Source organism: Pristiophorus japonicus, chromosome 3 (genome assembly GCF_044704955.1).
Source record: "Pristiophorus japonicus isolate sPriJap1 chromosome 3, sPriJap1.hap1, whole genome shotgun sequence".
Classification (NCBI taxonomy): Eukaryota; Metazoa; Chordata; class Chondrichthyes; family Pristiophoridae; genus Pristiophorus; species Pristiophorus japonicus.
Genome location: NC_091979.1, coordinates 133874335 through 133887219, shown reverse-complemented (window position 1 = coordinate 133887219; position 12885 = coordinate 133874335). Strand labels below are relative to the sequence as shown.

The following is a 12885-nucleotide window of genomic DNA, read 5'->3' as shown; positions in this document are numbered from 1 at the left end:
AGATGAAATTTAATGCAGAAAAGTGTGAAGTGATGCATTTTGGAAGAATGAGAAGATATACAAACTAAATGGTACAATCCTAAAGGGGGTGCACGAACAGAGAGACATGTGGGTATGTGTGCATAAATCATTGAAGGAGGCAGGGCAGGTTGAGAAAGAAGTTAAAAAGGTTTACGGGATCCTGGGCTTCATAAATAGAGATTTTGGGCCCAAGTTTTGAGCCGCGCCTAGAACGGCGCAGTCCCGACCTGGACGCCCGTTTTTCACGCCACAAAGTGCGCCGAAAAAAACCCTCCAGATTCTCCACCTCCCTGCAGGTCCTCTGGCCCTTGGCGCGGCACAGCACAAGCTGTAGGGGGCGGAGCCAGGTCCCTGCGCTGAAAACAGTGCTGGGACCTCTGCACATGCGCGCTACAGTGGGCGCCCAAAACTGTGTGGGAGGGGCCCGAAGCACGCAGCCCCTAGCCCTGGCCGAATGGCCTCACTGGGGCTGCGTGAATAAGGCTCCTCCCACAACCAGCTCCTACTTCCTCCCGACCTGACTCAACTCCCGCTTCCTCCGGACCTGACTCCCGCTCCCCCGCCTTGGACCCGACTCCTGCTCCGCCCCCCCGCCTCCGGACCCGACCCGACTCCCGCTCTCCCCCCCGCCTCCGGACCGGACCCGACCCGACTCCCGCTTCCCCCTTCCCCCCCGCCTCCGGACCGGACCCGACACCGACCCGACTCCCGCTTCCCCCCCACCACCCTCGGACTGGATCCGACCTGACCTCCCTCTCCCTCCCTCCCTCCCTCCCTCCCCCTGACCCGAACCGACCTCCCTCCCACCACCCCCCCCCCCCCCCCCCCCCGACCCGACCCAACGCCACCTACCTGTAAATCTGGTGCTGGGGACGGGCCCTGCCCGAAGTCTCAGGCCCGGCCCATTCAGCCTCCCTCCCCCTTCTCCTTTCCCCCCCCCCATCTCCTTCTCTCCCCCTTAACCCCAATCCCTCCCCCTTCTCCCCCTGCTCCCCCCCTCTCTCCCTCTACCCCCACCCTCCTTCCCTCGCTGTCAGAAACACAGACACTGACAGACAGAGAATGAGAGACACACAAAGACAGACAGAGATAGAGACACTGACAGAGACAGTGTGGGAGGGGGGAATCCCAGCACACTGTTGGAGGGCTCCCGGTGCTGCAGTCGGTAAGTAGAAAATGTTTTATTTATTGATTTTTTTTTAAAATTATTTTTTTTGATTGATTTATTGATGTATTTATCATTTATTATTGATGATGGCTCTTTATTTGTAAAACTGAAGTGTTTAATGTTTGTAAACTTCCCTTTAAACCCCTCCCCCCCATTCCCTACGCCTGATTAGAAAATCAGGCATAGGTTACACAAGGTTTTTTCGAGCGTACAAAAATCTTCACTTACTCCATTCTAAGTTAGTTTGGAGTAAGTTTTCACTGACGAAACTTTGAAAACAGGCGTAAATGGCCGGACACGCCCCCTTTTGAAAAGAAAATTCTGTTCCAAAGTGAAACTGTTCTAACTGACTAGAACTGGAGCAAACTAAATGACAAGAATTCCGATTTCTAAGATACTCCGTTCTACACCAGTTGCTCCTAAAAATCAGGAGCAAATCATATGGAAACTTGGAGCCATAGAGTACAAAAGTGTAGACATTATGATGACCCTGTATAAAACACTGGTTCCCAATTGTGTCCAATTCTGGGCACCACACTTTAGGAAGGATGCAAAGGCCTTAGAGAAGGTGCAGAATGATTCCAGGAATGAGGGACTTCAGTTACGTGGATAGACTGGAGAAACTGGGGTTGTTCTTGGAGCAGAGTAGATTGAGAGGAGATTTGATAGAGGTGTTCAAAATCATGAGGGTTCTGGACAGAGTAGATGGAGAGAAACTGTTCCCATTGGCAGAGGGTCAAGAACCAGAGGACACAGATTTAAGGTGATTGGCAAAAGAACCAAAGGTGACGTAAGAAAAAACTTTTTAACGCAGTGAATGGTTAAGATCTAGACTGCACTGCCTGAAAGGGTGGTGGAGGCAGACTCAATTTTATCTTTCAAAAGCGAGTTGGACAAGTATCTGAAGGAAAAAAATTGCAGGGCTACGGTGAAAGGGCAGGGGAGTGGGACTAGACAAAAGGCGGCACAGGCTCGATGGGTTGAATGGGCTTCTTCCATGCTGTAACCATTCTATGAAATCAGTGGTTCCATCTAATCACCAAAATCAGACTGTGTTTTACCACACGAAGATACCCGACTTTTGAAAATTTAGGTGTTATAAATTCATAGTTTGACCAAAAAAGATCCTAACATCAAGTTGTTTTGCAAAGTATATTTTCACGATTTTGACGTTTTAGTTTCAAAAAATGACACAGACTCCGTGAAATTCATACCCCATTTATTCCCTTTAAAAAGCCATGAAATACTATCACCCAGTACATATGCAAGATATTAAAGAACAAATGTTAATCTTAAAAAGTTAAACAGGGCAAAAACACTAATTTCCCTTCTGTCTTTATTTTAAACCTACAGGGACAGACTGATAGATTGATCCTAAAAGAATTTTGAAAACATTTGTGCATTTTCCTTTTATTAAGTGTAGCATAATTATAATTAGTAATCAATTACCTGTATTTAAATTTCACAAATGTAAGCAATTATTTTTTTTAAAAACTGCAATATAACTTGGTTGCTGATTCCGAATAGGCCAGTTTGTACAAATAGGAAATAAGAGAGATTGCACTAGATATTGTGTTATGATCTGTTCTCTCTTATTTTGGGGCAGTGAATTACATTTAGGTTTTCAATGTCATAACACAGTAGTCTGTGTTTACCAGGTTATACAGTGCAATCAAGAAAAAAAACGTTTCTGGTAAGAGTCCACAGTAAGAAGTATCAAAATAGTTCACTATAGTGCATCATACACATGCTCACAAATTTCATTGTTGACCAAAATAAAATGTGACAAAACTACAGAACGTATTACCCTCGATTCACCCAATGTGGGCAATCAAATCGCATTCCAAAACTTTGTAATATACATTCTCATTGTAAAACCATTTTGCTTTCACCCAAATATATTGTCAGCAGTCATGTAATGCTACGAAAAGATCTGTTAATTCAACAATGAATACATTTAAGATGACTTGTCCTTAAATGACTTTTAATGATTTGTTTTTCAGTGAGGATCTACTAACCTGTCGTGATATTGCACTTCAAAGTTAAAATTTAAAACACAGGTTGCTATAAATGTAACAGCAACAATGGCAATGAAGTTCACCATTTTGAACCTGCAGCTTTATGCAGATTTTGAAGTTCTAATTAGTGCAATGAAATACATGAACCACATCAGTAGGAACCAGCAAAGCTAAATTTATATTGCTCTTGCTCAATAATTGTACCTACAACCATGTCAATACAAATAAAGATGCTAGTGCAGACTGCATTCTTGGCAGTTCATTTCATACCATGTTAGTTAAGTTGTTCACTTCAAGTCCAGGGTTTGGCGTAATTTGAGTTCCAGGCAGTTTATTTAAACTCAAGTGGCGCTTAAGTTTCTGCAGCCCCATCTCCATTCACTTCCTGTGGCTGGAGTTGCTGCCGTTCAATGGAATCTTCATGAGGCGGTCGGACACGTTTGAAAAAACCGAACTGTAAAACAAAACTCACAAATTGTAGTTTACCTGATTTAAATGATGCCAGTAGGCAACTGCACCACTAGAGATACATCTCGGGAACTCATCTTGTGGAGTAGAGTGTAAACTGTGGCATAAGTGGCTAGGCTGTGGGGAGAGGATAGGGCTCAGGCCACGATTCCACTCTGGACCCAACAGTGGGGTCCACATTCACCCTTCAGTACGCTTCTTCTCACTCGGCATACCAGCTACCGATCCTGCTTCTGACGACTGAGAGACCAGGAAAGTGGAAATGTCAATGTTGGAAGTCCCCATCCCCTTCAAAATCACTGGAAGGGGTAGGCAGCCAAGGTTCTGGTCCTTACAAAGCCCTGCAGAATTCACCATGTTGGGCTGGTATATGACATATCCAAGTCCTGCCCTATTTTCTGGCACTTCTGCCACAATCCTGCTGAAAATGCAGAAGGAGAGCACTGCAAGGACCAAGGATTTTCAGCCCCCTCACCTCTGAGCAAACATACAGCTTTGAATGAAAATGTTTAAAACTGCAATTTAGAAATGTCAAAGGTTTTTGGTGAGCTAATAAGTCACTAGTGAGAATCAAGACTGTTTTAATCTCAATGGGAATGCACAAGATGTTCCCATTCAAGGACCAGAGATGATATCAGATCAATACATTAAACATCCCTGCATTATAATGCTCTAACACAACAAATGCAAGATCTTGTTGCATTTTGAATTTAACCAAATTTGGGGATTGTGATCAGAATGTTATCATCTACAAGCAGGACTACAATGTTTAAATGCTGTTTAGGCGTTCTTTCAGAGCATGCTATTTCTTATGGCAACAGCTAGGAGTTTGGGCAATCCTGACTGCAGTGATGCACCTGATTCAGCATGGCACTAGTGCCCCTATTTAGCGCATCTGTGTGAACAGTACAATCTGCCTGACTAGCATTGGGTCTGTGCAAAAGGGTCCGAACAAGCTCAATTCAGGATTCTAAATGTTAACTCATGGGATTTCCTGTGGTCAGCCAATATAGTATATTCAGATTTACGCAAGTGAGCTTCCAGCCCATATTGGGACTGGCGCTGGGAGCTCACTGGTGGAGGAATTGAGCTAAAATTGCATCGTGGGGAAACTAAAAAGCATGTGACAGGAGATGATAGTCAATCTCAGCATTGTGTGCACGAACGGCAAGATTGGAGAACAAGGAAGTTGTCATGAAGGATGATCAGGGCTGGGAACTCAACATCCAGGGGTATTCAACATTCAGGAAGGATAGAATAAAAGGAAAAGGAGGTGGGGTAGCATTGCTGGTTAAAGAGGAGATTAATGCAATAGTTAGGAAGGACATTAGCTTGGATGATGTGGAATCTATATGGGTAGAACTGCAGAACACCAAAGGGCAAAAAACGTTAGTGGGAGTTGTGTACAGACCTCCAAACAGTAGTAGTGATGTTGGGGAGGGCATCAAACAGGAAATTAGGGGTGCATGCAATAAGGGTGCAGCAGTTATAATGGGTGACTTTAATATGCACATAGATTGGGCTAACCAAACTGGAAGCAATACGGTGGAGGAGGATTTCCTGGAGTGCATAAGGGATGGTTTTCTGGACCAATATGTCGAGGAACCAACTAGGGGGGGAGGCCATCTTAGACTGGGTGTTGTGTAATGAGAGAGGATTAATTAGCAATCTCGTTGTGCGAGGCACCTTGCGGAAGAGTGACCATAATATGGTGGAATTCTGCATCAGGATGGAGAATGAAACAGTTAATTCAGAGACCATGGTCCAGAACTTAAAGAAGGGTAACTTTGAAGGTATGAGGCGTGAATTGGCTAGGATTGATTGGCGAATGATACTTAAGGGGTTGACTGTGGATGGGCAATGGCAGACATTTAGAGACCGCATGGATGAACTACAACAATTGTACATTCCTGTCTGGCGTAAAAATAAAAAAGCGAAGGTGGGTCAAGCGTGGCTATCAAGGGAAATCAGGGATAGTATTAAAGCCAAGGAAGTGGCATACAAATTGGGCAGAAATAGCAGCGAACCCGGGGACTGGGAGAAATTTAGAACTCAGCAGAGGAGGACAAAGGGTTTGATTAAGGCAGGGAAAATGGAGTACGAGAAGAAGCTTGCAGGGAACATTAAGACGGATTGCAAAAGTTTCTATAGATATGTAAAGAGAAAAAGGTTAGTAAAGACAAACGTAGGTCCCCTGCAGTCAGAATCAGGGAAAGTCATAACGGGGAACAAAGAAATGGCGGACCAATTGAACAAGTACTTTGGTTCGGTATTCACTAAGGAGGACACTAACAACCTTCCGGATATAAGAGGGGTCAGAGGGTCTAGTAAGGAGGAGGAACTGAGGGAAATCCTTATTAGTCGGGAAATTGTGTTGGGGAAATTGATGAGATTGGCATCCCAGAGTACTTAAGGAGGTGGCCTTGGAAATAGCGGATGCATTGACAGTCATTTTCCAACATTCCATTGACTCTGGATCAGTTCCTATCGAGTGGAGGGTAGCCAATGTAACCCCACTTTTTAAAAAAGGAGAGAGAGAGAAAACAGGGAATTATAGACTGGTCAGCCTGACATCGGTAGTGGGTAAGATGATGGAATCAATTATTAAGGATGTCATAGCAGCGCATTTGGAAAGAGGTGACATGATAGGTCCAAGTCAGCATGGATTTGTGAAAGGGAAATCATGCTTGACAAATCTTCTGGAATTTTTTGAGGATGTTTCCAGTAGAGTGGACAAGGGAGAACCAGTTGATGTGGTATATTTGGACTTTCAGAAGGCTTTCGACAAGGTCCCACACAAGAGATTAATGTGCAAAGTTAAAGCACATGGGATTGGGGGTAGTGTGCTGACATGGATTGAGAACTGGTTGTCAGACAGGAAGCAAAGAGTAGGAGTAAATGGGTACTTTTCAGAATGGCAGGCGGTGACTAGTGGGGTACCGCAAGGTTCTGTGCTGGGGCCCCAGCTGTTTACACTGTACATTAATGATTTAGACGAGAGGATTAAATGTAGTACCTCCAAATTTGCAGATGACACTAAGTTAGGTGGCAATGTGAGCTGCGAGGAGGATGCTATGAGGCTGCAGAGCGACTTGGATAGCTTAGGTGAGTGGTCAAATGCATGGCAGATGAAGTATAATGTGGATAAATGTGAGGTTATCCACTTTGGTGGTAAAAACAGAGAGACAGACTATTATCTGAATGGTGACAGATTAGGAAAAGAGGAGGTGCAACAAGACCTGGGTGTCATGGTACATCAGTCATTGAAGGTTGGCATGCAGGTACAGCAGGCGGTTAGGAAAGCAAATGGCATGTTGGCCTTCATAGCGAGGGGATTTGAGTACAGGGGCAGGGAGGTGTTGCTACAGTTGTACAGGGCCTTGGTGAGGCCACACCTGGAGTATTGTGTACAGTTTTGGTCTCCTAACCTGAGGAAGGACATTCTTGCTATTGAGGGAGTACAGCGAAGGTTCACCACACTAATTCCCGGGATGGCGGGACTGACCTGTCAAGAAAGACTGGATCAACTGGGCTTGTATTCGCTGGAGTTCAGAAGAATGAGAGGGGACCTCATAGAAACGTTTAAAATTCTGATGGGTTTAGACAGGTTAGATGCAGGAAGAATGTTCCCAATGTTGGGGAAGTCTAGAACCAGGGGTCACAGTCTAAGGATAAGGGGTAAGCCATTTAGGACCGAGATGAGGAGAAACTTCTTCACCCAGAGTGGTGAACCTGTGGAATTCTCTACCACAGAAAGTTGTTGAGGCCAATTCACTAAATATATTCAAAAAGGAGTTAGATGTAGTCCTTACTACTAGGGGGATCAAGGGGTATGGCGAGAAAGCAGGAATGGGGTACTGAAGTTGAATGTTCAGCCATGAACTCATTGAATGGCGGTGCAGGCTAGAAGGGCTGAATGGCCTACTCCTGCACCTATTTTCTATGTTTCTATGTTTCTATGATAAGTTTACCCTGTGGCTGACACCCCAACAAAGGAGGAAATACCACCGGAGCAACGGGACATAAAGAGGAGCTTACCCACACAGGGTGCAGCACGAGCAGCTCGGAGAGTGAGACAAAAGCAAAGTGGGTGACAAATCGGACGTCACGGCATCCCAGGTTGCTGATTGGTTGGCCTCTTGTGGTGCAAGGATATGCCCAGCAGCGGGGTCGTGGCCCAGGAGCGGCGTAGCACGGGCCAACATCGAGTTCATGAGGCTGCCACTGCGCCCTATGAAACCCAGGGTGGGAAGGAAAAAGGAGGACAGGAGGAGTATGTGTGTTTGTATATGATAGGCCCATACAGCAGAGCCTGGTCTCCAATCGTCTTGGTCCTCTTGTCACTGGACCAAGACCTTGCTCTGCTAAGCCCGAGTGGTAATCGGTGTGCAACTGTCACCCCACGTTAAAAGAACTCATGCACAGACATCTTCCACCCTTCAAAATGAAGTTTGGGACCTGGAACATCAGGACCCTCATGGACAACCCCAACAGCGACAGACCGGAACGTTACACTGCTATCGTTGCCCGGGAACTCAGACGCTTCGATGCCGACATCACCGCCGTAAGTGAGACCTGGCGGGCAGGGGAAGGACAGCTCAAAGAACAAGGTGGTAGTTACACCATTTTTCTGGAAAGGCAAACCAGAAGAAGAACGCCACTTCCATGAAGTTGGTTTCGCCATCAAGAACGAGCTGGTCGGCCGCCTCAGAGACTCCCCCTGTGGGATAAGCGAGCGTCTCATGACTCTCCGTCTCACCCTAGCCCGGAACCAGTACACCACAGTCATCAACACTCAATGCAACAGATGAGACCAAAGAGGAATTCTACTCCAGCCTTGAACAATCCCTGTCCTGAGCCCCTACGGACGACAAACTGATCCTCCTTGGTGACTTCAATGCCAGATGCAGTAAGAACACAGATCTCTGGGGAGGCGTGATCGGCAGAGAGGGGGTAGGGAAAACCAACTCCAGTGGTACCCTGCTCCTGACAAAATGCCGAGAACATGACCTTGTCATCACCAACACCTTGTTCCGTCAGAGGGACAAGTACAAGGATGTGCGCATCACCCGCACCATGACAGGAGCCGACGACTGCTGGGCGGTCCGCCACCTAATCCGCTTTGTCATTATCAATATAGCCACAAAACAGCGATGGCAACAGAAACGATGCTGCAGGATAATCAATGATGGGGCACTTATAGACCCGGTTAAGAAAGCCCTATTCAGCCAGCACCTCACTGCTAACCCTCGATGATCCCGAGACGCAGAGTGCCCACAGCGCCTGGTCTTCCCTCAATGTCTCCATACCCAACGTCTGCGATGAGATACTCGGTCACTCAATCAGGAAACACCAAGATTGGTTTGACGAGAATAACCAGGAGATCCAGGAGCTAATAAGCTGCAAGCGCAAGGCATTTTCTGAACTTAAAGCAGCAACCCAATTCAGGAGCAGCAAAGCAGCTCTACAGGCAGCTGAAGGCAGAGGTCCAACAAAAAACCCATGACCTAAAGAATAGATGGTGGGTTGAAAAAGCACAGGAGATCCAGCAGCTGGCCGACAACCACAATGTACGAGGATTCTTCAGCGCAGTCAAGACCACCGACAGCCCAAGCACCCAAGGCCCCACCCCACTGCTGGCCAAGAACGGATAGGCACTCATTAAGGACACCGAGACAATCAGGGCCCGTTGAAAGGAGCACTTCAAAGATCTTCTTAACCAAGACTTTGCCTTCGACACATATGTCCTCGACTCCATCACACAACATGCTACCCGCCACCATTTCAGCAAAACCCCAGCTATACACGAGGTAGAAAAGGCCATCCGTCAGCTCAAGAACCACAAGACATCAGGAGCAGATGGAAACCCCACTGAGGCACAAAAGTAGGGCGGAGAAGCACTATTGGCATGAATGCATGACCTCATCTCTCTTATCTGGAAGAAGGTGAGCATGCCAGGAGATCTCAGAGATGCCATAATTGTGCCCATCTTCAGAAAAGCGGATAAGTCCGACTGCGGCAACTACAGAGGAATCTCCCTACTGTCGGCCACTCAAAGACTCAAAGTCATCGCAAGTATCCTCCTCAATTGTCTTCTCCCTGTGGCTGAAGAACTTCTCCCAGAGTCGCAATGCGGATTCCGTCCACTAAGGGGTACAACGGACATGATCTTCACCGCATGACACCTACAAGAGAAATGCAGGGAACAGCACCAATCTTTGTACATGGTCTTCTTTGACCTCACAAAGGCCTTTGAGATTGTCAACCCTGAGGGACTAAGGAGTGTCGTCCTCCATTTTGCCCCCAAAAGTTTGTCACCATCCTCCGCCTGCTCCACGATGACATGCAAGCCATAATCCTGACCAATGGATCCACCACAGACCCAATCCACATTCAGACTGGGGTCAAGCAGGGCTGCGTCAATGCTTCAATGCTCTTCTCGATCTTCCTTGCTGCAATGCTCCATCTCATTCTCAGCAAGCTCCCCGTTGGAATGGAACTAAATTATAGAACAAATGGGAACTTGTTCAACCTTCGCCGCCTCCAGGCTAGATCCAAGGTCGTTCCATCCTCTGTCATTGAACTACAGTACGCGGATGACGCTTGTGTCTGCACACACTCGGAGGCAGAACTCCAAGCCATTGTCAACACCTTCACCAAGGCGTATGAAACCATGGGCCTTACACTAAACATCCGTAAAACAAAAGGTCCTCGACCAACCTGACTGCGCCACACAGCACTCTTTCTCCCTCCTCCCGCCGCCCCCCGGCATCAAAATCCACGGCGCGGCCTTGGACAAAGTGGACCATTTTCCATACCTCGGGAGCCTACCAGCAGCAAGGCCAGACATCAATGATGAGGTTCAACATCATCTCCACTGTGCCAGCGCAGCCTTCGGTCGCCTGAGGAAGAGTCTTTGAAGACGAGGACCTCAAATCTGGCACCAAGTTTATGGTCTACAGGGCAGTAGTGATACCCGTCCTCCTTTATGGCTCAGAGACATGGACTATATATAGTAGACATCTCAAGGCACTAGAGAAGTACCACCAGCCTCCGCAAGATCCTGCAAATCCACTGGGAGGATAGATACACCAACGTCAGTATTCTCGCACAGGCCAACATCTCCAGCATCGAAGCACTGACCACACTCGACGAGCTCCGTTGGGCGGGCCACATCCTTCGCATGCCCGACATGAGACTCCCTAAGCAAGCGCTCTACTCAGAACTCCTACACGGCAAACGAGCCCCAAGTGGGCAGAGGAAATATTTCAAGGACACCCTCAAAGCCTCCTTGATAAAATGCAACATCCCCGCTGGCACCTGGGAATCCCTGGCCCAAGACGACCCAAAGTGGAGGAAGAGCATCCGGGAGGGCACTGAGCACCTTGAGTTTCATTGCTGAGAGTGTGTAGAAATCAAGCGCAGGCAGCGGAAGGAGCATGCAGCAAACCAGTTCCACCCACCCCTTCCTTCAACGATTGTCTGTCCCACCTGTGACAGAGATTGTAATTCCCGCATTGGACTGTACAGCCACCTGAGCACTCACTTTTAGAGTGGAAGCAAGTCTTCCTCGATTTCGAGGGACTGCCTATGATGATGATAACCCTATGGTATGATTTACCAGGCCCAAAAATGAATGCTACAAAAGTGTCATTAGCAACCAGTTGCAGATTTACTGGTGAGTGGGTAGCACTCTGGCTGAAAGTGCAGATGATCCTTATACTCGACTGGATAGAGCCAGAGGCAAAGAAATGTTGAATGCACTGGTAATCTTGCCTACCAATTATATTGCTGTCCATATGGTGCAGGTTCACTGCCGGTATCCTTGCAGATAGGAGCCAAGTTACCCATGGCAAATAAGCTAGTTTAATTGATGTGGAAATTAGTCAAGATACGTGGGGATCAAAATCCAGTTCGGCCCATTTTCGGATTAGAAATAGGAGACGTGCTTTGAGCGCGTATCAGAGGCCGAAGGTCTGAGGCTCACTCAAAACACTAAAGGCGCTATCGTAAGTGCAAGTTAATATCAGCTTGTATCTTTTATCTTCAATGACAGCTCTGACCAGACATCCTTGGAGTGATTGAGCACTTGAGAATTCTGTCATATCCTTTAGTTCTGGCAGGAGATTTGAACTCTGCAGATGAACGGAGATTTGTATCATCCACATACAACATTGATCTGTAAGGTCTACCACAAGACAAACCTAAACACAAAAGTGTTGGGGAAAAAAACTTTGATTCATAACAGCTAGTACCTAACAAAGAAATACTAAAACTTAAGCCCCTGATTGCGAGAGGAAATAGTATTCCAGAGATTACAAATTTATATTTGGCATTATATCCTTAGGTTACTAAATAAACCAACATAGCAAACCAAAGAACTTTGAAAAGATATGTTGAGCAATTTCATTTGTTACCCTTCTACTTGCCACTCATGTTTTTGTAATGCTGATGTCAACATTTTCTGGCTGCTTATAATTTTAGTTCTAAAAGTTTCTTAGTCTCCTCAAGAGATTCAATGGGTTGGGTAGAGTTCATAGGGCAAGTTTTCATGGTCTATGGAGCCAAATTTAATTTCCTTAGAATCTCAAAGCTTTATTAATTAATACATTAACATATTAATCTGAAGTCAAAGAAACCAGTAGATGTAGCTTTGTTGTGATGAATAGCTGTACTAGGAGGATATTAAAATATACACCCATAAACTTGGTTCTTCCTCTATTACAGTTCTCTCAGTTATAGACATGAAAAAAGAAAATCTCCTCCATAAAGCTTTGTGTGTTGTTTCCAACCTCCGCTTTTAGCTGAAATTTGCTCTTACTTCGGATTTACATTTGTATTTATAGATGCTGAATTACGGATCTTTTAACAAGAGAAACCACATTAAAAAAACACTTTTGTATGGCATTTCCTTATTAGAATACTTCTCACATGACAGAAAGGCAATGTAATCAAGCGTCTATTATCCAATGGTATTTCTGCAATTTTCAACAGAGATTGATCAAAACTACAAGAAGTTTGACAAAGTGTAGTACTTACTTTGTACATGACAAATACCAAGAGAGCTAGAAGTAGTAGACCAGCCAGAAGTGCCAATATAATAACCCAAACTGGCACCGGTTGAGAATGTGGTGGCATGTCCCAAGTCACTAAGGTGGTAACCTTCAAATTAAAAAAAAATTATGCTGGTTAAAACATTGTTTTTTAAAA

At 45.9% G+C, this 12885-nt stretch overlaps 1 protein-coding gene across 1 annotated transcript in view; it reads right to left on the bottom strand.

The window, feature by feature from the left end:
- Positions 1 to 2391: 2391 nt before the first annotated feature.
- itgav (integrin, alpha V) overlaps positions 2392 to 12885 on the bottom strand; it is a 153215-nt gene continuing 142721 nt past the window's right edge. The window contains exons 29-30 of the mRNA XM_070875830.1: positions 12715 to 12837; positions 2392 to 3661 (exon numbers count right to left, since the gene is read on the bottom strand). Of these exons, the coding sequence (XP_070731931.1) occupies positions 3560 to 3661; positions 12715 to 12837 (225 nt within the window). The 3' untranslated portion in view covers positions 2392 to 3559. The remainder of the gene's footprint in view (positions 3662 to 12714; positions 12838 to 12885) is intronic.